The sequence below is a fragment of the Blennius ocellaris genome, assembly GCF_963422515.1.
Source record: "Blennius ocellaris genome assembly, chromosome: 13".
In the NCBI taxonomy this organism is placed as follows: Eukaryota; Metazoa; Chordata; class Actinopteri; order Blenniiformes; family Blenniidae; genus Blennius; species Blennius ocellaris.
The window spans coordinates 689,369-714,319 of record NC_137662.1 but is presented as its reverse complement, the minus strand read 5'-3'; the positions used below and the strand labels follow the sequence as shown (position 1 = coordinate 714,319).

Genomic DNA, 24,951 nt, shown 5'->3' with positions numbered 1-24,951 from the left:
GTTGGTGGTGGTCAGAGGGTGCATGTAGTGAGAGAGTGAGTGGTTGGTGGTGGTCAGAGTGAGAGAGTGAGTGGTTGGTGGTGGTCAGAGGGTGAATATAGTGAGAGAGTGAGTGGTTGGTGGTGTTCAGAGGGTGAATGTAGTGAGAGAGTGAGTGGTTGGTGGTGGTCAGAGGGTGAGAGAGTGAGAGAGTGAGTGATTGGTGGTGGTCAGAGTGAGAGAGTGAGTGGTTGGTGGTGGTCAGAGGGTGAATGTAGTGAGAGAGAGAGTGGTTGGTGGTAGTCAGAGGGTGAATGTAGTGAGAGAGTGAGTGTTTGGTGGTGGTCAGAGGGTGAGAGAGTGAGTGGTTGGTGGTGGTCAGAGGGTGAATGTAGTGAGAGAGAGAGTGTTTGGTGGTGGTCAGAGAGTGAATGTAGTGAGAGAGAGAGGAGTTGGTGGTGGTCAGAGGGTGAATGTAGTGAGAGAGTGAGTGTTTGGTGGTGGTCAGAGAGTGAATGTAGTGAGAGAGAGAGTGGTTGGTGGTGGTCAGAGAGTGAATGTAGTGAGAGAGAGAGGAGTTGGTGGTGGTCAGAGGGTGAGAGTGAGTGGTTGGTGGTGGTCAGAGGGTGAATGTAGTGAGAGAGAGGGGTTGGTGGTGGTCAGAGGGTGAGAGAGTGAGGAAGTGAGAGAGAGAGTGCTTGGTGGTGGTCAGAGGGTGGATGTAGTGAGAGAGAGTGATTGGTGGTGGTCAGAGGGTGAATGTAGTGAGAGAGAGAGTGGTTGGTGGTGGTCAGAGGGTGAATGTAGTGAGAGAGAGTGGTTGGTGGTGGTCAGAGGGTGAATGTAGTAAGAGAGAGTGGTTGGTGGTGGTCAGAGGGTGAGAGAGTGAGAGAGTGAAAGAGTGAGTGGTTGGTGGTGTTCAGAGGGTGAGAGAGTGAGAGAGTGAGAGGTTGGTGGTGGTCAGAGGGTGAATATAGTGAGAGAGAGAGTGGTTGGTGGTGGTCAGAGGGTGAGAGAGTGAGAGAGTGAGTGGTTGGTGGTGGTCAGAGGGTGAATGTAGTGAGAGAGTGAGTGGTTGGTGGTGGTGAGAGAGTGAGAGAGAGTGGTTGGTGGTGGTCAGAGCGTGCATGTAGTGAGAGAGTGAGTGGTTGGTGGTGGTCAGAGTGAGAGAGTGAGTGGTTGGTGGTGGTCAGAGGGTGAATGTAGTGATAGAGAGAGTGGTTGGTGGTAGTCAGAGGGTGAATGTAGTGAGAGAGTGAGTGGTTGGTGGTGGTCAGAGGGTGAGAGAGTGAGAGAGTGAGTGGTTGGTGGTGGTCAGAGGGTGAATACAGTGAGAGAGTGAGTGGTTGGTGGTGGTCAGAGAGTGAGAGAGTGAGAGAGAGAGTGGTTGGTGGTGGTCAGAGGGTGAGAGAGTGGGAGAGTGAAAGAGTGAGTGGTTGGTGGTGTTCAGAGGGTGAGAGAGTGAGAGAGTGAGAGGTTGGTGGTGGTCAGAGGGTGAATATAGTGAGAGAGTGAGTGGTTGGTGGTGGTCAGAGGGTGAATACAGTGAGAGAGTCAGTGGTTGGTGGTGGTCAGAGGGTGAATGTAGTGAGAGAGTGAGTGGTTGGTGGTGGTCAGAGGGTGAATACAGTGAGAGAGTGAGTGGTTGGTGGTAGTCAGAGGGTGAATGTAGTGAGAGAGTGAGTGGTTGGTGGTGGTCAGAGGGTGGATGTAGTGAGAGAGAGAGTGGTTGGTGGTGGTCAGAGGGTGAATGTAGTGAGAGAGTGAGTGGTTGGTGGTGGTCAGAGGGTGAGAGAGTGAGAGAGTGAGTGGTTGGTGGTGGTCAGAGGGTGAATGTAGAGAGAGAGTGAGTGGTTGGTGGTGGTCAGAGTGAGAGAGTGAGTGGTTGGTGGTGGTCAGTGGGTGAATGTAGTGAGAGAGAGAGTGGTTGGTGGTGGTCAGAGGGTGAATGTAGTAAGAGAGAGAGTGGTTGGTGGTGGTCAGAGGGTGAATGTAGTGAGAGAGTGAGTGGTTGGTGGTGGTCAGAGGGTGAATGTAGTGAGAGAGTGAGTGTTTGGTGGTGGTCAGAGAGTGAATGTAGTGAGAGAGAGAGGAGTTGGTGGTGGTCAGAGGGTGAGAGAGTGAGAGAGAGAGTGGTTGTTGGTGGTCAGAGGGTGAGAGAGTGAGAGAGAGAGAGTGGTTGGTGGTGGTCAGAGGGTGAATGTAGTGAGAGAGTGAGTGGTTGGTGGTAGTCAGAGGGTGAATGTAGTGAGAGAGAGAGTGGTTGGTGGTGGTCAGAGGGTGAATGTAGTCAGAGAGTGAGTGGTTGGTGGTGGTCAGAGGGTGAATGTAGCGAGAGAGTGAGTGGTTGGTGGTGGTCAGAGGGTGAATGTAGTGAGAGAGAGAGTGGTTGGTGGTGGTCAGAGGGTGAATGTAGTGAGAGAGAGAGTGGTTGGTGGTAGTCAGAGGGTGAATGTAGTGAGAGAGAGTGGTTGGTGGTGGTCAGAGGGTGAGAGAGTGAGAGAGCAATAGAGTGAGTGGTTGGATGTGGTCAGAGGGTGAATGTAGTGAGAGAGAGAGTGGTTGGTGGTAGTCAGAGGGTGAATGTAGTGAGAGAATGAGTGGTTGGTGGTGGTCAGAGGGTGAGAGAGTGAGTGAGTGAGTGGTTGGTGGTGGTCAGAGGCTGAGAGAGTGAGAGAGTGAGTGGTTGGTAGTGGTCAGAGGGTGAGAGAGTGAGAGAGTGAAAGAGTGAGTGGTTGGTGGTGTTCAGAGGGTGAGAGAGTGAGAGAGTGAGAGGTTGGTGGTGGTCAGAGGGTGAATATAGTGAGAGAGTGAGTGGTTGGTGGTGGTCAGAGGGTGAATACAGTGAGAGAGTGAGTGGTTGGTGGTGGTCAGAGGGTGAATACAGTGAGAGAGTGAGTGGTTGGTGGTGGTCAGAGGGTGAATATAGTGAGAGAGTGAGTGGTTGGTGGTGGTCAGAGGGTGAATGTAGTGAGAGAGTGAGTGGTTGGTGTTGGTCAGAGGGTGAATACAGTGAGAGAGTGAGTGGTTGGTGGTGGTCAAAGGGTGAATGTAGTGAAAGAGTGAGTGGTTGGTGGTGTTGAGAGAGTGAGAGAGTGAGTGGTTGGTGGTGGTCAGAGGGTGAATGTAGTGAGAGAGTGAGTGGTGGTCAGAGGGTGAGAGAGTGAAAGAGCGAGTGGTTGGTGGTGGTCAGAGTGAGAGAGTGAGTGGTTGGTGGTGGTCAGAGGGTGAATGTAGTGAGAGAGAGAGTGGTTGGTGGTGGTCAGAGGGTGAATGTAGTGAGAGAATGAGTGGTTGGTGGTGGTCAGAGAGTGAGAGAGTGAGAGAGAGTGGTTGGTGGTGGTCAGAGGGTGCATGTAGTGAGAGAGTGAGTGGTTGGTGGTGGTCAGAGTGAGAGAGTGAGTGGTTGGTGGTGGTCAGAGGGTGAATATAGTGAGAGAGTGAGTGGTTGGTGGTGTTCAGAGGGTGAATGTAGTGAGAGAGTGAGTGGTTGGTGGTGGTCAGAGGGTGAGAGAGTGAGAGAGTGAGTGATTGGTGGTGGTCAGAGTGAGAGAGTGAGTGGTTGGTGGTGGTCAGAGGGTGAATGTAGTGAGAGAGAGAGTGGTTGGTGGTAGTCAGAGGGTGAATGTAGTGAGAGAGTGAGTGTTTGGTGGTGGTCAGAGGGTGAGAGAGTGAGTGGTTGGTGGTGGTCAGAGGGTGAATGTAGTGAGAGAGAGAGTGTTTGGTGGTGGTCAGAGAGTGAATGTAGTGAGAGAGAGAGGAGTTGGTGGTGGTCAGAGGGTGAATGTAGTGAGAGAGTGAGTGTTTGGTGGTGGTCAGAGAGTGAATGTAGTGAGAGAGAGAGTGGTTGGTGGTGGTCAGAGAGTGAATGTAGTGAGAGAGAGAGGAGTTGGTGGTGGTCAGAGGGTGAGAGTGAGTGGTTGGTGGTGGTCAGAGGGTGAATGTAGTGAGAGAGAGGGGTTGGTGGTGGTCAGAGGGTGAGAGAGTGAGGAAGTGAGAGAGAGAGTGCTTGGTGGTGGTCAGAGGGTGGATGTAGTGAGAGAGAGTGATTGGTGGTGGTCAGAGGGTGAATGTAGTGAGAGAGAGAGTGGTTGGTGGTGGTCAGAGGGTGAATGTAGTGAGAGAGAGTGGTTGGTGGTGGTCAGAGGGTGAATGTAGTAAGAGAGAGTGGTTGGTGGTGGTCAGAGGGTGAGAGAGTGAGAGAGTGAAAGAGTGAGTGGTTGGTGGTGTTCAGAGGGTGAGAGAGTGAGAGAGTGAGAGGTTGGTGGTGGTCAGAGGGTGAATATAGTGAGAGAGAGAGTGGTTGGTGGTGGTCAGAGGGTGAGAGAGTGAGAGAGTGAGTGGTTGGTGGTGGTCAGAGGGTGAATGTAGTGAGAGAGTGAGTGGTTGGTGGTGGTGAGAGAGTGAGAGAGAGTGGTTGGTGGTGGTCAGAGCGTGCATGTAGTGAGAGAGTGAGTGGTTGGTGGTGGTCAGAGTGAGAGAGTGAGTGGTTGGTGGTGGTCAGAGGGTGAATGTAGTGATAGAGAGAGTGGTTGGTGGTAGTCAGAGGGTGAATGTAGTGAGAGAGTGAGTGGTTGGTGGTGGTCAGAGGGTGAGAGAGTGAGAGAGTGAGTGGTTGGTGGTGGTCAGAGGGTGAATACAGTGAGAGAGTGAGTGGTTGGTGGTGGTCAGAGAGTGAGAGAGTGAGAGAGAGAGTGGTTGGTGGTGGTCAGAGGGTGAGAGAGTGGGAGAGTGAAAGAGTGAGTGGTTGGTGGTGTTCAGAGGGTGAGAGAGTGAGAGAGTGAGAGGTTGGTGGTGGTCAGAGGGTGAATATAGTGAGAGAGTGAGTGGTTGGTGGTGGTCAGAGGGTGAATACAGTGAGAGAGTCAGTGGTTGGTGGTGGTCAGAGGGTGAATGTAGTGAGAGAGTGAGTGGTTGGTGGTGGTCAGAGGGTGAATACAGTGAGAGAGTGAGTGGTTGGTGGTAGTCAGAGGGTGAATGTAGTGAGAGAGTGAGTGGTTGGTGGTGGTCAGAGGGTGGATGTAGTGAGAGAGAGAGTGGTTGGTGGTGGTCAGAGGGTGAATGTAGTGAGAGAGTGAGTGGTTGGTGGTGGTCAGAGGGTGAGAGAGTGAGAGAGTGAGTGGTTGGTGGTGGTCAGAGGGTGAATGTAGAGAGAGAGTGAGTGGTTGGTGGTGGTCAGAGTGAGAGAGTGAGTGGTTGGTGGTGGTCAGTGGGTGAATGTAGTGAGAGAGAGAGTGGTTGGTGGTGGTCAGAGGGTGAATGTAGTAAGAGAGAGAGTGGTTGGTGGTGGTCAGAGGGTGAATGTAGTGAGAGAGTGAGTGGTTGGTGGTGGTCAGAGGGTGAATGTAGTGAGAGAGTGAGTGTTTGGTGGTGGTCAGAGAGTGAATGTAGTGAGAGAGAGAGGAGTTGGTGGTGGTCAGAGGGTGAGAGAGTGAGAGAGAGAGTGGTTGTTGGTGGTCAGAGGGTGAGAGAGTGAGAGAGAGAGAGTGGTTGGTGGTGGTCAGAGGGTGAATGTAGTGAGAGAGTGAGTGGTTGGTGGTAGTCAGAGGGTGAATGTAGTGAGAGAGAGAGTGGTTGGTGGTGGTCAGAGGGTGAATGTAGTCAGAGAGTGAGTGGTTGGTGGTGGTCAGAGGGTGAATGTAGCGAGAGAGTGAGTGGTTGGTGGTGGTCAGAGGGTGAATGTAGTGAGAGAGAGAGTGGTTGGTGGTGGTCAGAGGGTGAATGTAGTGAGAGAGAGAGTGGTTGGTGGTAGTCAGAGGGTGAATGTAGTGAGAGAGAGTGGTTGGTGGTGGTCAGAGGGTGAGAGAGTGAGAGAGCAATAGAGTGAGTGGTTGGATGTGGTCAGAGGGTGAATGTAGTGAGAGAGAGAGTGGTTGGTGGTAGTCAGAGGGTGAATGTAGTGAGAGAATGAGTGGTTGGTGGTGGTCAGAGGGTGAGAGAGTGAGTGAGTGAGTGGTTGGTGGTGGTCAGAGGCTGAGAGAGTGAGAGAGTGAGTGGTTGGTAGTGGTCAGAGGGTGAGAGAGTGAGAGAGAGAGTGGTTGGTGGTGGTCAGAGAGTGAGAGAGTGAGAGAGTGAGTGGTTGGTAGTGGTCAGAGGGTGAGAGAGTGAGAGAGAGAGTGGTTGGTGGTGGTCAGAGGGTGAATGGAGTGAGAGAGTGAGTGGTTGGTGGTGGTCAGAGGCTGAGAGAGTGAGAGAGTGAGTGGTTGGTGGTGGTCAGAGGGTGAGAGAGTGAGAGAGAGAGTGGTTGGTGGTGGTCAGAGAGTGAGAGAGTGAGAGAGTGAGAGAGTGAGTGGTTGGTAGTGGTCAGAGGGTGAGAGAGTGAGAGAGAGAGTGGTTGGTGGTGGTCAGAGGGTGAATGGAGTGAGGGAGAGTGGTTGGTGGTGGTCAGAGGGTGAGAGTGAGAGAGTGAGTGGTTGGTGGTGGTCAGAGGGTGAGAGAGTGAGAGAGTGAGTGGTTGGTGGTGGTCAGAGGGTGAATGTAGTGAGAGAGAGAGTGGTTGGTGGTTGTCAGAGGGTGAGAGAGTGAGAGAGTGAGTGGTTGGTGGTGGTCAGAGAGTGAGAGAGTGAGTGGTTGGTGGTGGTCAGAGGGTGAGAGAGTGAGAGAGTGAGTGGTTGGTGGTGGTCAGAGAGTGAGAGAGTGAGTGGTTGGTGGTGGTCAGAGAGTGAGAGAGTGAGTGGTTGGTGGTGGTCAGAGAGTGAGAGAGTGAGTGGTTGGTGGTGGTCAGAGGGCTGATGGTGCAGATTAGCAGCCTGTCGACAGACCTAGTTTACCAGCATCCAGAATGGAGGGAATGAATGATGCGATATGAGGATGTATGAGTGTTCTGAAAAGCGTGATATATAAAACCTATGCATTATTAGTAGTAGTAAAGTTACTCATCATTACTGCAGAACAAAGTGACTAAGTACTTATTGAACAATCAGACTCTTCTAAGTTTATTTTTCAAATTGTATTTGATTGTATTTTGTTTTATTCATCTGTTGGTTGATGGGGGACATTTTCTAAAGGTGTGTGTGTGTGTGTGTGTGTGTGTGTGTGTGTCTGTGTGTGTGTGTGTGTGTGTGTGTGTGTGTGTGTGTGTGTGTGTGTGTGTGTGTGTGTGTGTGTGTGTGTGTGTGTGTGTGTGTGTGTGTGTGTGTGTGTGTGTGTGTGTGTGTGTGTGTGTGTGTGTGTGTGTGTGTGTGTGTGTGTGTGTGTGTGAGAGAGAGAGCACTGTGCACACACACCTAACACGCCCATGGCCAGCCCTCCCAGGGCGATGCCGATGGCATGACCTCTCTCCTCGTCATCTGTGTAAACACTGGCCAGCATCCCCATCCCTGAAACACACACAACATATGTACAGTGTGTATATATATATATATATATATATATAGAGAGAGAGATGTGGTGCAGTTGCAGCTGATTCCACCAGATGCTGGATCATCTGCACTGGTACCGTCGGTTATCAGCCATCCTGTGAGTAAGACTTGGATTCTCTCTGTTCTTTTGTAACTCTGGCTTCTTGTCCATCTTTTCAGTGTGAGACACTCTCTGCTCTGCCCATTTTCAGGCATGTAAACATTAGGTAAACACCAGGGTAAACATCAGAGGTCCGTTTCACAAAGCAGGTTTATCGATAACCCCAGGTCAATTAACTTGACTAAGTTGAGGGAAATGCGGGGTTTTCCGTTTCACATCGGGAGGTAACAACCAGAGGAAGAGGGGTAACTCCAACCAGAGGAAGAGGGGTAACTCCAACCAGAGGAAGAAGGGTAACTCCAACCAGAGGAAGAAGGGTAACTCCAACCAGAGGAAGAAGGGTAACTCCAACCAGAGGAAGAGGGGTACCTCCAACCAGAGGAAGAAGGGTAACTCCAACCAGAGGAAGAGGGGTACCTCCAACCAGAGGAAGAAGGGTAACTCCAACCAGAGGAAGAGGGGTAACTCCAACCAGAGGAAGAAGGGTAACTCCAACCAGAGGAAGAGGGGTAACTCCAACCAGAGGAAGAAGGGTAACTCCAACCAGAGGAAGAGGGGTAACTCCAACCAGAGGAAGAAGGGTAACTCCAACCAGAGGAAGAGGGGTAACTCCAACCAGAGGAAGAAGGGTAACTCCAACCAGAGGAAGAAGGGTAACTACAGCCTGTTTCACAACAGGAGGTAACAACCAGAGGAAGGGCTTGTTAAACCTGCTTCGTGAAACGGACCCCGGGTAAACCTCAGGTAAACACCAGAGGTCCGTTTCACGAAGCAGGTTTAACAAGCCCTGAGCTTAACCCCGAGCTCTGAGTTGAGTTACACTGAGACAGAAAACGCGGAGTTTTCGGTTTCACGACGCCGGATTATGATCAGTTTGATGAACTCGGAGTAGTTTCACCTGGAGTCAAGCGCGTGCACCACGACTCTAAAAAGACCGCATCAATGGAGCCCCGATTCAACCAGTCACCATGACAACTGAGACGTGGAGGGCGGAGTTTTTGACGCCAGTGGAGCAGGAAGTATTGATCCCATCATATGGCCAATATGAACATATTTTAAAAAAACAATGCAACGTTGCAGCGGCTGCTAAAGAGAGGGAGGCGGCGTGGAAGAAGATTGCTGCTCAAGTGAATGTGTAAGTTCAAACGTCTTTGTCATCACAACATTATTGCAAGGGAATACTGCTTGATGGTAGCTTATTAATTTATTTCTTTTAGGTGCAATTCCGCGGGGGAGAAGCCTCTTGGCAGCAGCTGAAAGTGAAATATAAAAACATTGTCCAATCGGGTAAGACCGCTGCTAATTTAATTGTTAATCAATACATTTCTTAACGTAATGTTGATCATGTGTGACATTGTACAGTAAATATCAAGTGGCCATTTGACTGTGAGGTGTTTTATTCCAACATAATGCTGTTTTCAAACACATAAATGTCTCACCCATATCATGTGCTGTCAAATAAATAAGGCTAAACTAACGCAGACTTTACTCAGCCAACAGAAAGAAGGCAGATGTAAAACGGGTGGTGGCCCAGCACCTCCACCTTTAACAGAGGCAGAATGTTGGGAGGCCAGTGGCTGAGGGAATCCCTGGAGGAGCTCCTCTTCAGACCTCACCCCTCAAGATACCACTTCCTTCATAATATAGAATATGCCGAGGCCGATATATCTCTTTAAGCCTATTTCTGTTCATCTTTATTTCCCCATCATGTCTTTTTTTTGTCACCCAACAGATTGTGATGGTGCTCTCTGCCTGCTGGACCCCCTCATGCCACAACAGACCTTGTAAGTAGGCAACACTCCAAAGATCTTGCAAAATGGTAGTTTAAATATACTGAAACATATTCATGTAGGATGAAGAGTACGAGGAAACCCTGTCTGCTGCCTTTACAGAGGAGGATCCACAAAGGCCTGTAGAGGTATGATAGTTCTCATCCTCTTTACATTTCTGAAACATTGTGGTGGAATAAAGAGTGATATTTTGTCTACACTGAAGTATTGACACATTATTTTTAACAGGGCCTGGCTGGGCAGCAGCAGGAGGGTCCCTCAACATCCACTGCAGGGACTGACAGTGAGACAGATGTTCAGTAAACACCAGAGGTTCATTCTGTGGAATTCATGTCCAACTGTAATAATTGAATGTCCTCCTTGTGTCCTCCCAGTTATCTGTAAAACACATCTATAGACTCCACCTGCTCCAGAAGATGGAAAACACTGCTAAGGAAATGCAGATGTGTAAATTGAACTACTGGAGCACAAGTTAAGGGTGGGTGTACAGTCCCAGGTGAATTATGCTAACTACTAACTACATTAACTAAACTAGCGCTTGTATTTGTAGGAAATAAAAAAGACCAAATGAATTGTGCATCATGTCTTTATTTGGTGGTGATGGTGGTGGTGGTGGTGGTGATCAGACCCCGAAGTGATGATGGCATATGGTGTCTCTGACAGCTCTGCCATTTGCGAGGAAACTCAGCGCAACACACAATATCTGCTATGACGTCAGGGCAAGGCTCAGCTGGTGATGTTGCTAATGTACAGAGCGATTAAACTGTGGATGTACATAATGGTCTCGGCAGTAAAACGTACCGCTCAAAAAGGAAGGTGTCTGCAAATGCCAGTACATCTATGGTCTGATGATGCGAATATTAAATTCTGGGCGAAGTAATGCTGCGCCTTCATCAATCGGATCATTATCAAAAGCACATTCTATATTGAGGGAATAAAGTTGACGTCTAATTTGCCTCTGGAATGAGGCACTGCAGAACTGTTTCACCAAAACTCCCCCGCTGAATGAGGAAATGAAATCCCGTGTCCGTCTGAAAGGGGGCGGAGCCAGAGCAAAACTCCAGGTTCACTGACAAAAACCTGCTCCCGACCAGGTTAGTTCTAGAGCGTCTGTTGCCCCGGTAACTGACTGGGAGTTGACGTTACACCGCTTCGTGAAACAGGCTGGAGTTACCCCGCTTCCTCTGGTTGGAGTTACCTCCCGTCGTCGGAAAATCCCGCATTTCCCTCAACTCGGTGTTAATCAACCTGGGGTAATCCATAAACCTGCTTCGTGAAACGGACCTCAGGTAAACCTCAGGTAAACCTCAGGTAAACCCCAGGTAAACCTCAGGTAAACCCCAGGTAAACCCCAGGTAAACCTCAGGTAAACACCAGGTAAACACCAGGTAAACCCCAGGTAAACCTCAGGTAAACCCCAGGTAAACCTCAGGTAAACCCCAGGTAAACACCAGGTAAACCCCAGGTAAACACCAGGTAAACCCCAGGTAAACACCAGGTAAACCCCAGGTAAACACCAGGTAAACCCCAGGTAAACACCAGGTAAACCTCAGGTAAACACCAGGTAAACCCCAAGTAAACACCAGAGGTCTTACCTGCCACAGACGAGCAGGACGAGCCCACACCTTGGAGCGACCGGGCCACAAACAGCAGAGCGTAGCTGGAGGAGAAGGCGAACACTTCACAGCAGAGACAGAAGCAGAGACACATGAGAGCCATCAGAAACACGTTGAGGTTGAAGAAGAGAAGAAGTGTTCTGCACTTACTGATGGTGGACAGGAACATGATGCAGAAGCCAACGAATATGGGCAGCTGGTATCCTATCCTGAGGAGGCAGAGAAGATGTCCAGGTGAGCAGTTCATCCTGCTTCATGCTCCTCCAAACCTCGGCAGCACTGCCACCTTTCTGTCTGCGTCTGACAATCATGAAGACCTTGCTGTTTCTGTTTTAGTTCTTTGAACAAATGAGTAGATCCATTTATGAATAAACTATGTATATTCTAGCAATTTACAAGAAGACAAAAGAAAACACATTTTGATTCTCCATGTTGTCAACAAACGTTCAACTAGCTATTTCAACTCTTTTAGTTGATTCTATATTCGCTTTAAATGTAGTTAAATTAAACTGTTATTTTATCTCTCGTGCTGTAAAATAACATTTATTATTAATTATAAGAATTATTTGTTCTTAAATGTAGTTTTTAATGCAGGGAAGGTGTTTTTAAGACTCACGGTTCTGCATAAATCTACATTATGATCTAGTTACATCAGGAAACGAGGCGCTTCTTAATGTTCCGTTGTCCTGTTCCAGATTGTGGCTACTGCCAGCGCCTCGGTTCCTCGTCTGGAGCTGCTCTCCACATTCCTGGAATTAATTAGTTCCTTCTCTGAATAATGAACAATACTCTAACCTTATTATTGTGTTAATTGTTAAATGACATCATTTTTCTTTTTTATAATATATGAAGCACTTTGTGCTGCAACCTTGTATGAAAGGTGCTAAATAAATAAAGTTTGATTTTATTTGTCAGTACTGTGCTGATTAGACTAATGCAGGTATGACTAGTGGCTCTGTAGTGACTCTAGTGTCACTATAGAGCCATACTGAAATGTTCTGTCCCATCCCATCCCATACCGTGCTATGCCGTACTGTCCCGTACGTCCCATACTGTCTCGTACCGTCCTGTCCATCCGTCCCGCATTGTTCTGAACTGTCGCATTCTGTACTGTACTGTACCGTACCACACTGTCCAGTCCTGTCCCGTCCTGTCCCATACTGTAGCGTCCCGTATTGTCCTGTACCATCCCGGCACTTACTGTGCAGTAGAAATGATCAGATGAACAGATGAATGTCTTCTACATTCAGTCTCACAAAAGAAGAAAAGGAGGAAAATAGATGAGCGGCAACAATCTGAGCCACAATAAAGAATTGCATAACAGTCCCTCAACACATCTGCTTTCGATACGGTGGACTTCAATATATTGATCAACTGACTGAAATCCTTTGGATTTTCTAGGTTGTCCTTCACTGCTTTTCTTTATACATAAAAGGAAGAACCATCAACAACAGACTGTCTGTCGTGTCCAGTCTGTCCCGTGGAGTTGCTCAGGGCTCTGTCCTGGGGCTTGTTTTGTTTCTATTGTACCTGTTGCCTCTTTGTCATTTCATTGCTGGTTTTAAAAATGTGTCCTCCCTCTTATATACGCTGATGACATCACATTGTTCCTTCACTGACTCAGTGTCCTGTTTTTCTATGTTGTTGGATTGTGTGACCTGCTTTAAAAACTGTCTTCCTGCTAATCACCTCCAGCCAAACTCAACCTCTGCTCATCCTCTGACAAAAAGATTCCCCTGATCAAAAACCAGCTTGGTGCTCTGGGCTGGTCTGTGAGAACCAGCCTCAGGAAGCTCAGGTTAGGTTTGATCGGGCGGTGTCTCTGGAGGGTCACCCCCACCAGCTGACCACAAACTGCTTCTACCACCTGAGAAATCTGTCTAATGGAGGAGGAGGGTGTCACAATCATCATGCTTTCATTTCACCACCTTGACTACTGCAGTTCTATTTTCACTTTCACTTTCACTTTCACAGAACAACCCACATCACCCCATTTGATCAAATCTTCATTGCCTCCCAGTCAAGTTTGGAAATGACTTTAATATTTTAATTCTCACTTTCCTGGCATTGCATGGTCATTTCCTCGATACTGGCATGCTGAGCCTGATGGCCCAGGGTCTCACTCTGATCCTCAGGGTCTCACTCCGATCCTCAGGGTCTCACTCCGATCCTCAGAGTCTCACTCTGATCCTCAGGGTCTCACTCCGATCCTCAGAGTCTCACTCCGATCCTCAGGGTCTCACTCTGATCCTCAGGGTCGCCCTCTGATCCTCAGAGTCTCACTCTGATCCTCAGAGTCTCACTTTGATCCTCAGGGTCACCCTCTGATCCTCAGGGTCTCACTCCGATCCTCAGGGTCTCACTCCGATCCTCAGGGTCACTCTCTGATCCTCAGAGTCTCACTCCGATCCTCAGGGTCACCCTCTGATCCTCAGGGTCTCACTCCGATCCTCAGGGTCTCACTCTGATCCTCAGAGTCTCACTTTGATCCTCAGGGTCACCCTCTGATCCTCAGGGTCTCACTCTGATCCTCAGGGTCTCACTCTGATCCTGAGGGTTGCTCTCGGATCCTCTGGTCAGAGTCTCCTGAAGGTCCCAAAAACCCTTTAAAACTCGGGGGGACCTGTCCCTTCAGGATGTAGCCCCTCCCCCTAGAGGACCTGTCCCTTCAGGATGTAGCCCCTCCCCCTAGAGGACTTGTCCAATCAGGATGTAGCCCCTCCCCCTGGAGGATCTGTCCTATCAGGGTGAAGCCCCTCCCCCTGGAGGACCTGTCCTATCAGGATGTAGCCCCTCCCCCAGGTGATAGAACGACTTGCCCCTGTCCCTCCACACACTCGACTCCACGAGTTCTTTTAAAAAACATTTGAAGACGTTTTGATTTAAGAAAGTTTTTAGCTAAATGCTTTTTCTCACTTTTACTGTATTTTATGAAGTTTGTATGTTCTGTTTTATTGCACCCATTTTATGTACAGCACTTTGTGATTGTTTTATCTGTGAAAAGCGCTTTATAAATAGACTGTACTTACTTACTACACCTGGTACACCGAAATGGCTTGGCTGCATTCATTGAAGAGAAGTTTTTGTTTTTGTGTTTTAGGCAGAATGAAGAGACGAAACGCTGCCAGACATCGTTGGCTGACATGCTCGACTTGTTCTGTCAGGACGGAAGGTGACTGTCAGGCAGTAATTGCTCTGTGCTGTTTGCTTCATTTACGCTAAACACATTTCAGATGTGAGCTGAATACTACTTCTCTCAACATTTATATTCCATTTTGTAGGGGTTTGGAATGATAAAACCTAATTTTCCAAGTATTTTAAGCCAAGCAGGACTTAGAGAAATTGATTGATGACGTTGTTTCCTGAGAGAAAATGTTTCTTTATCACTACGTTTGAATGCTTCAAATGAATGTTTGATTTACTGACCTGCTGTTGGTCTCAGGCCATGTGACCTACCAGGTGAGTTCTCCCACACCATCAGCATGGCTGTTAATGTTGCTCCCTCAGCTAATGATGTTGTGCACTGCCACAACAGCCCAGCTCCAGACCCAACACATCCTCTCAGGTGACTTCACCCACCTCACCATGGCCTGCACCCTCACCACCTTCACCCAGCATGTCAACCCAAAACAAACAAAAACACCAAGACCTAGACCTGTGAGGAGCCAGAAGGGCTGTGGAGACACTGCAGGGGGCTTTGAGGTGACGGACTGACCAGCAATCTGAGTCCCATGGCGATGACGGCAACAGCTTCATCTGTGAGCGGGTGGTGTTGTGGACCAACTAGCAGGATCTGAGGACGTGGCAGATGAACTCAATCTGTTTTTTTGGTGTTGTTTTTTTTAATAAATTTGACACTTTGGTCTGACGGCACCTCAAAGGATAGTGAGACGATTTAACATTATAACCTAAAGTTGCATATAAACAATTTAATATTTAATCTGAACAATTTAAACTATGTCAGACTTTGCACACATCAGAGGTGAACCAAAGAGGACCTGGACATGAAAGCAAGCAATTAAGTTCAAACTGACACTTCACACAATATTTACCCTCATGAAGGCTTTGAGCTGTCACCTGAGAAAACAGCATGCCAAAAACTAAAGAACTCAGTCCCGACTTGAGAAAAAGAAGGTTGATGCTTACAAAGCAGGAGAAGGAAAAACAATGTTTTCATCATGTTTCAGAAGCACAGTGGGGAGTCGGGCTGTTCAATTAATCAAATTTTAATTGTGATTATGATTTTTTCCATAATCGAGCAGTCCTTGTGGGGAGTATCATCAAGAACTTCAAAAAGAGCCACAGAGTACAGAACAAGTCTGGTCGAGGCAGGAAGCCAAAGGTTTCAAAAATGATGGAAAGGAAACTAGCGAGAAACAAATCTAAAGACCTGAGAACAACTACCAAAACACTAGTTAATGACTTAACCAAGTCAGGAGTTGGAGTCTCCAACAAGACGGTCACCAGACCAGCACAGAAGACTGAAGTACGGCCAGGACGAAGAAGAAGAAGAAGAAGAAGAAGAAGAAGAAGAAGAAGAAGAAGAAGAAGAAGAAGAAGAAGAAGAAGAAGAAGAAGAAGAAGAAGAAGAAGAAGAAGAAGAAGAAGAAGAAGAAGAAGAAGAAGAAGAAGAAGAAGAAGAAGAAGAAGAAGAAGAAGAAGAAGAAGAAGAAGAAGAAGAAAGAAGAAGAAGAAGAAGAAGAAGAAGAAGAAGAAGAAGAAGAAGAAGAAGAAGAAGAAGAAGAAGAAGAAGAAGAAGAAGAAGAAGAAGAAGAAGAAGAAGAAGAAGAAGAAGAAGAAGAAGAAGAAGAAGAAGAAGAAGAAGAAGAAGAAGAAGAAGAAGAAGAAGAAGAAGAAGAAGAAGAAGAAGAAGAAGAAGAAGAAGAAGAAGAAGAAGAAGAAGAAGAAGAAGAAGAAGAAGAAGAAGAAGAAGAAGAAGAAGAAGAAGAAGAAGAAGAAGAAGAAGAAGAGATTTTGTTGTCATGGCAACCTGCTGATTTGTACCAAGTTTGACCCATCAGGGAGAAATTGTTCTCAGCCGGAGGTTGTAGATCTCCATACACTTAACTGAATTGCTTCAGCTAGTAACATCTAAATGAATCAGGTTTTTCAAAATTAAATGACTTCATCAACTTCATTAACGTAAGTTAATGAAGTTACTGCTGGCAACAGGAAGTTTGAAGGTTTATATTTTCCTGTATCATGGCTCCAACCTTTGTGATGTCATCCTTGAGGTTGGTCAGGACATGAAGCACATCAGGACATAAAACAATGTCGTGACACCCAGATGCTAACCTCAACAGGAAGTCCACCGTTTGGCGGTGGATGTGAAATTCTCATGTTGAACTCCCCGGCCAGGGTACCTTGTATGTACAACACTCCTCCATGATGAAAAACACATCACAATTCTCCAGCAACAGTCAAAAAGCATTGCCATGGCAGCACGGATATCTGATGTTTCACCATGAAACAGGAAGTGAGGTGTAACTCTGCTCGTCATGCTGCGACCTGCCTGAAACGTCACGTCTGTGATCACAGTCCTGCTCTGATGGATCCCACACATCACAATACAGCTACAGTGAGAGCGCCACCTGGTGGATGGACAGGAAGTGCTGCATAACCAGCATTACATGGATGATCACAGTCAGTCTCACCAGATGCACAGGCCAAGCACACTGTCAGTCACAGCGCCACCTGGAGGACATGCTTACAATCACATCCAGGACCACTTCAACACTGCCTGCAGTTTAATTTCTGTTTCTTTTCCATCAGGACAGCCTGTTAGCCACATGTGGAGCAAGACACCCTGCACACATGAGCACACATGAACACACACACACACACACACACACACACACATGCAAACAGAGATAATCAGGAATTCTGCTCTGTTTAATCCAGCTGGATTAGATCTGGAGTAGCTGACATGGCAGTACCCGTCCAAACTACATCATCCTGACGTGGTTTTATTTTCCTACCAAGAACTCAAAGATGGAGTCTGTTACTGCTCTTTCTCTTCAATTTGTGCGGGATGTTGCCTCAGATAGGATCATAAATGTGATTGTGTATTGACCTTTTGAAGCATGAGGGGAAATGCGAAGCACAGTTTTGGCCCCAGGCGGGCAGGAAGCCTCTGAAAGCAGAGAGCAAACCTCTCACTCTCATCCTCTTCTGCTCTCCATTGTTTTTCTGTTTTATGCAATCGTTTCCTCCTCAACTCATTTCTTCCCATTTGGACTGAACCCCGACTGGAACAAGGTGTGAAATGCACGTGTGCCATGTGACTCAGAGAAAGATCATCATTGTCGTTCTGAGACAAAGTGGATTTCATTGACATTAGAGTCTTTGATGGAACAAAGAACACGAGTAGAACCAACCTGTTCCAAGACCAAATCACTTTTCATGTCGGACAAGCTAAGATCCACCGTGCATAGTGGGCGGGGCAAAACCATTTCATTAATCCAACCATTATTCTTTTCCAGTACTTAAACAATTATTTTATTGATCGTTATTTCTTTTCCTACTATTCGATTAATATAGCAATCTACATATTGTGAATATCTAAAAAAAAACAACTTTATTCTTATATACATTTCAGTGGTTATTCAACATTTCTTTAATACATTTGTAACACAGTGTTGCTCCTAAAATGTCTCAAAATTCCAAAATAAAATTCAAGCAAGAATTAAGTATTGAAAAGTAATAATAATTGTAGTAAACAACAACATGGCACGTTAAAACAACTAGTAAGCATTAGACATCCAGTCGTGCCGAGACTCTCCAGACAGTGTTGGACAGTGTCTTCTCGTGTGTCTGGAGACACAAACGGTCTGAATGATTAAACGATGGAAACGCAGTGCGTTGGAAAGCAAAACTTATGTGTTGTGATATTTGCTTATAAAGAACTCACACACACACACACACACACACACACACACACACACACACACACACACACACACACACACACACACACACACACACACACACACACACACACACACACACACACACACACACACATCATGCTTCTCATGAATTACATTATATATACATTATATATATATATATATATATATATATATATATATATATATATATATATATATATATATATATATATATATATATATATATATATATATATATATATATATATATATATATATATATATATATATTTACATTTTCAGAAAGTACCGTCAAAACTAATTCCAAATGTTCTTTAACCCTGGACAGCACAGCATGCCCTCCAGCAACAAACCACATTTCTGACCCTGACACTGTCCTTTTCATTTGTTTTCTTTGATGTCTTTTAAAATGTCGCAGGATGTTTCTGTCCAACGAAATCAGGGTTAGAATCAGGGTCCAGGTTCTGCTGGAGGTTTGGATGTGTGACACAGTGAGCAAAGTAAGATTTTAACTACAGGGTGATACAGGTACAGGTACAGGTACAGGTACAGGTGCAGGTACAGGTGTAGGTACTACAGATTTCCACAAAACTAGAAAGTATATTAGAAGCATCAGCGACAACGTCAAGGAGAAAAGGAAATATGTTGCTGTGAAGAAGTAAAATCTACAAAATGTCACTCTAGTATTTATAGTCCAGAATGTATTAGAATGAACCATTTATGCTCTATGTCTACCTTCACCCCCCCCCCCCCCCCCCCCCCCCCCATTGCTTCCTTCAGACAATGAACCTCAAGCTGTTTGGGAAGCGACTTACTGATGGATGCATTATTAGAACCCTGAAGCTCCGGATGAGTGACGAGTCACATGATTCACCTGCTGCTATGAAAAGTACTGCAGTAGAGGGTAACATGCACATTGATGCTTCTTCAATGATTGATTGAATACTTTGTGGGGAGGTCACGTCGCGTGTTCAGCAGTGAAAACAAACAAAGCGTTTAAAGCAACGCCAGCTTCCTGTGCTGCTCCACAGCCTCGTCACTGCCACACTCAGCATGCAGGATGTGAAAACACCATTTCATGGCAGCACAAATGGATTTTGTGTTTCTTCTTTTCTCTGTTTATCATCGCTGTTGTTTTCTTGCCTGGCCGTCGGTGGCAGACAGGCTGCTCTAAGAGCTCCGCAAATTACTCTGATTCTGGGATTATCACGCACAAGCATCTCTGGGCTCCGCAGAGCGCCGCCGCAGAGCGAGAGGAAATGTATTGACTCCAGAGGTCGGAGGAGAGCGACTCACATAAAACGCCTCTCTACAACGTGTGGGGAAAATCACAACCTGAGGATTTTTCAAGCTTTCTTTGCCTCTCAGTGGAAATCCTGTCCGTGTCCCTTTCAAATGAGTGGGGTGACTATCTGGGTTGGACTTCATTTTTTTCAGTCAGTCATTCTGACATCAACATGAATGGGGTCCCACTGCTAGTAGCATTAGCATTAGCCCGTGCAGCACTGAATCAATAGTAGATCCAAGAGAGAAATGTGTCAAAAAGACGAACTCTTCAAGCACAACGTCAGGTTCTACTGTTTCTACTACCAGGAACCTGCAACTGGAAGCCACTGCACTGAACACAGACAAGACTCAGGCATCACTGCACTGAACACAGACAAGACTCAGGCATCACTGCACTGAACACAGAGAGCATCACTGCACTGAACACAGACAAGACTCAGGCATCACTGCACTGAACACAGAGAGCATCACTGCACTGAACACAGACAAGACTCAGGCATCACTGCACTGAACACAGACAAGACTCAGGCATCACTGCACTGAACACAGAGAGCATAACTGCACTGAACAAAGAGAAGACTCAGGCATCACTGCACTGAACACAGAGAAGACTCAGACATCACTGCACTGAACACAGAGAAGACTCAGCCATCACTGCACTGAACACAGAGAAGACTCAGACATCACTGCACTGAACACAGAGAAGACTCAGGCATCACTGCACCGAACACAGAGAAGACTCAGCCATCACTGCACCGAACACAGAGAGCATCACTGCATTGAACATAGACAAGACTCAGGAATCACTGCACTGAACACAGACAAGACTCAGGCATCACTGCACTGAACACACAGAAGACTCAGCCTTCACTGCACTGAACACAGAGAGCATCACTGCACTGAACACAGACAAGACTCAGGCATCACTGCACTGAACACAGAGAGCATAACTGCACTGAACAAAGACAAGACTCAGGCATCACTGCACTGAACACAGACAAGACTCAGGCATCACTGCACTGAACACACAGAAGACTCAGCCTTCACTGCACTGAACACAGAGAGCATCACTGCACTGAACACAGACAAGACTCAGGCATCACTGCATTGAACACACAGAAGACTCAGGTATCACTGCACTGAACACAGAGAAGACTTAGCCTTCACTGCACTGAACACAGACAAGACTCAGGCATCACTGCACTGAACACAGACAAGACTCAGGCATCACTGCACTGAACACAGAGAGCATAACTGCACTGAACAAAGAGAAGACTCAGGCATCACTGCACTGAACACAGAGAAGACTCAGACATCACTGCACTGAACACAGAGAAGACTCAGCCATCACTGCACTGAACACAGAGAAGACTCAGACATCACTGCACTGAACACAGAGAAGACTCAGGCATCACTGCACCGAACACAGAGAAGACTCAGCCATCACTGCACCGAACACAGAGAGCATCACTGCATTGAACATAGACAAGACTCAGGAATCACTGCACTGAACACAGACAAGACTCAGGCATCACTGCACTGAACACACAGAAGACTCAGCCTTCACTGCACTGAACACAGAGAGCATCACTGCACTGAACACAGACAAGACTCAGGCATCACTGCACTGAACACAGAGAGCATAACTGCTCTGAACAAAGACAAGACTCAGGCATCACTGCACTGAACACAGACAAGACTCAGGCATCACTGCACTGAACACACAGAAGACTCAGCCTTCACTGCACTGAACACAGAGAGCATCACTGCACTGAACACAGACAAGACTCAGGCATCACTGCATTGAACACACAGAAGACTCAGGTATCACTGCACTGAACACAGAGAAGACTTAGCCTTCACTGCACTGAACACAGAGAGCATCACTGCACTGAACACAGAGAAGACTCAGGCATCACTACACTGAACACAGAGAGCATCACTGCACTGAACACAGACAAGATTCAGGCATCACTGCACTGAACACAGAGAAGACTCAGGCATCACTGCACTGAACACAGAGAAGACTCAGGCATCACTGCACTGAACACAGAGAAAATCACAGCACTGAACACAGACAAGACTCAGGCATCACTGCACGCAGTCAGGAACAGGTCAGTCACCACTGGCTGTAAGCAGCTCCAGGGAGGAACCAGACAGGAAGCAGGAAGTGCTGCTTCTGACTTCTATCCACTTCCTGTTTACAACCTGAGCATCTCCTTCACAGCAAGAGACGGTTCTTCATACAACGGCAGCACTTCATCAAACACACTGACACACACTGGCACACTAACACACACTGACACACTAACACACACACTGACACACTAACACACACTGACACACACACTGACACACACACTGACACACGCACTAACACACACTGACACACAAACACACACTGACACATTAACACACACTGGCACACTAACACACACTGGCACACTAACACACACACTGACACACTAACACACACTGACACACTGACACACAAACACACACTAACACACACTGACACACAAACACACACTGACACATTAACACACACTGGCACACTAACACACACTGGCACACTAACACACACACTGACACACTAACACACTCTGACACACAAACACACACTGACACACAAACACACACTGACACACTGACACACAAACACACACTGACACACAAACACAGACTGACACACACTGTCACACAAACAGACACTGACACACAAACACACACTGACACACAAACACACACTGACACACTGACACACAAACAGACACTGACACACAAATACACACTGAAACACAAACACAAACACACTGACACACACACTCACCAATCAACACTTGTTCATATGGACTGCAGGATGAAAGCAACATGACATTTAAAATTGCATTCCTGTCAGTCAGCTTGTACAGCGAGAACGCAGCTTGTACAGTGAGACTGCAGCTTGTACAGTGTGAACACAGCTTGAACAGTAAGAATGCAGCTTGTACAGTGTCAACACAGCTTGTACCGTGTCAACACAGCTTGTACAGTGTGAACACAGTTTGTACATTGTGAACACAGCTTGTACAGTGCGAATGCAGCTTGTACAGTGAGAACACAGCTTGTACAGTGTGAACGCAGGTTGTACAGTGAGACTGCAGCTTGTATAGAGTGAACGCAGTTTGTACAGTGAGACTGTAGCTTGTACATTGTGAACACAGCTTGTACAGTGTGAACGCAGCTTGTACAGTGAGACTGCAGCTTGTACAGTGTGAACGCAGCTTGAACAGCAATAATGCAGCTTGTACAGTGTCAACACAGCTTGTACAGTGTGAACGCAGCTTGTAAATTGTGAACACAGCTTGTACAGTGTGAATGCAGTTTGTACAGTGAGACTGTAGCTTGTACAGTGTGAACACAGCTTGTACAGTGAGACTGCAGCTTGTACAGTGTGAATGCAGTTTGTACAGTGAGACTGTAGCTTGTACATTGTGAACACAGCTTGTACATTGTGAACACAGCTTGTACAGTGTGAACGCAGCTTGTACAGTGAGACTGCAGCTTGTACAGTGTGAGCACAGCTTGTACATTGTGAACACAGCTTGTAAAGTGTGAACGCAGCTTGTACAGTGAGACTGCAGATTGTACAGTGTAAACGCAGCATGTACAGTGTGAACACAGCTTGTACAGTAAGAATGCAGCTTGTACAGTGTGAACACAGCTTGTACAGTGTGAACGCAGCTTGTACAGTGTGAACACAGCTTGTACAGTGAGACTGCAACTTGTACAGTGTGAACACAGCTTGTACAGTGTGAACGCAGCTTGTACAGTGAGACTGCAGCTTGTACAGTGTGAACACAGTTTGGACAGTAAGAATGCAGCTTGTACAGTGTCAACACAGCTTGTTCAGTGTGAACACAGGTTGTACAGTGAGACTGCAGCTTGTACAGTGTGAACGCAGTTTGGACAGTAAGAATGCAGCTTGTACAGTGTCAACACAGCTTGTTCAGTGTGAACACAGTTTGTACATTGTGAACACAGCTTGTACAGTGTGAATGCAGCTTGTGCAGTGAGAACGCAGCTTGTACAGTCTGAACACAGCTTGTACAGTGTGAACACAGCTTGTACAGTGTGAACACAGCTTGTACAGTGAGACTGCAGCTTGTACAGTGTGAACACAGCTTGTACATTGTGAACACAGCTTGTAGAGTGAGACTGCAGCTTGTACAGTGAGAACGCAGCTTGTACATTATGAACACAGCTTGTACAGTGTGAACACAGCTTGTACAGTGTGAACGCAGCTTGTACAGTGTGAATGCAGCTTGTACAGTGTGAACACAGCTTGTACAGTGTGAATGCAGCTTGTACAGTGTGAACGCAGCTTGTACAGTATGAAAACAGGTTGTACAGTGTGGACACAGCTTGTACAGTGTGAACACAGCTTGTACAGTGAGAACGCAGCTTGTACAGTGAGAACGAAGCTTGTACAGTGAGACTGCAGCTTGTACAGTGTGAACACAGCTTGTTAATTGTGAACACAGCTTGTAGAGTGAGACTGCAGCTTGTACAGTGTGAATGCAGCTTGTACAGTGTGAACGCAGCTTGTACAGTTAGAATGCAGCTTGTACAGTGTGAACGCAGCTTGTACAGTAAGAATGCAGCTTGTATATTGTGAACACAGCTTGTACAGTGTGACTGCAGTTTTTACAGTGTGAATGCAGCTTGTACAGTGTGAACACAGCTTGTACAGTGTGAACGCAGCTTGTACAGTGTGAACACAGCTTGTACAGTGAGAACGCAGCTTGTACAGTGAGAACGAAGCTTGTACAGTGAGACTGCAGCTCGTACAGTGTGAACACAGCTTGTTAATTGTGAACACAGCTTGTAGAGTGAGACTGCAGCTTGTACAGTGTGAATGCAGCTTGTACAGTGTGAACGCAGCTTGTACAGTAAGAATGCAGCTTGTACAGTGTAAATGCAGCTTGTACAGAGTGAATACAGCTTGTTCAGGGTGAACGCAGCTTGTACAGTGTGAACACAGCTTGTACAGTGTGAATGCAGTTTGTACAGTGTGAATGCAGCTTGTACAGTGAGAACGCAGCTTGTACAGTGTGGACACAGCTTGTACAGTGAGAACGAAGCTTGTACAGTGAGACTGCAGCTTGTACAGTGTGAACACAGCTTGTTAATTGTGAACACAGCTTGTACAGTGAGACTGCAGATTGTACAGTGTAAACGCAGCATGTACAGTGTGAACGCAGCTTGTACAGTGTGAACACAGCTTGTACAGTGAGACTGCAACTTGTACAGTGTGAACACAGCTTGTAGAGTGAGACTGCAGCTTGTACAGTGTGAACGCATTTGTACAGTGAGACTGTAGCTTGTACATTGTGAAAACAGGTTGTATAGTGAGACTTCAGCTTGTACAGTGTGAACGCATTTGTACAGTGAGACTGCAGCTTGTACAGTGTGAACACAGCTTGTACAGTGAGACTGCACCTTGTACAGTGTGAACGCAGTTTGTACAGTGAGACTGTAGCTTACCCATTGTGAACACAGCTTGTACATTGTGAACACAGCTTGTACAGTGTGAATGCAGCTTGTACAGTGTGAACGCAGCTTGTACAGTGTGAACACAGCTTGTACAGTGAGACTGCAACTTGTACAGTGTGAACACAGCTTGTACAGTGTGAACGCAGCTTGTACAGTGAGAACGAAGCTTGTACAGTGAGACTGCAGCTTATACAGTGTGAACACAGCTTGTTAATTGTGAACACAGCTTGTAGAGCGAGACTGCAGCTTGTACAGTGTGAATGCAGCTTGTACAGTGTGAACACAGCTTGTACAGTGTGAATGCAGCTTGTACAGTGAGAACGCAGCTTGTACATTGTGAACGCAGCTTGTACAGTGTGAACACAGCTTGTA

At 46.8% G+C, this 24,951-nt stretch overlaps 1 protein-coding gene across 1 annotated transcript in view; it reads right to left on the bottom strand.

Annotated features, from left to right (window-relative positions):
* The window catches only part of slc18a2 (solute carrier family 18 member 2), a gene marked incomplete at both ends in the record, with an annotated part of 66,194 nt that overhangs the window by 28,434 nt on the left and 12,809 nt on the right, over positions 1–24,951 (bottom strand). Inside the window, 3 exons of the mRNA XM_080507265.1 lie at positions 7,206–7,298; positions 10,826–10,909; positions 10,997–11,055. Of these exons, the coding sequence (XP_080363391.1) occupies positions 7,206–7,298; positions 10,826–10,909; positions 10,997–11,055 (236 nt within the window). The remainder of the gene's footprint in view (positions 1–7,205; positions 7,299–10,825; positions 10,910–10,996; positions 11,056–24,951) is intronic.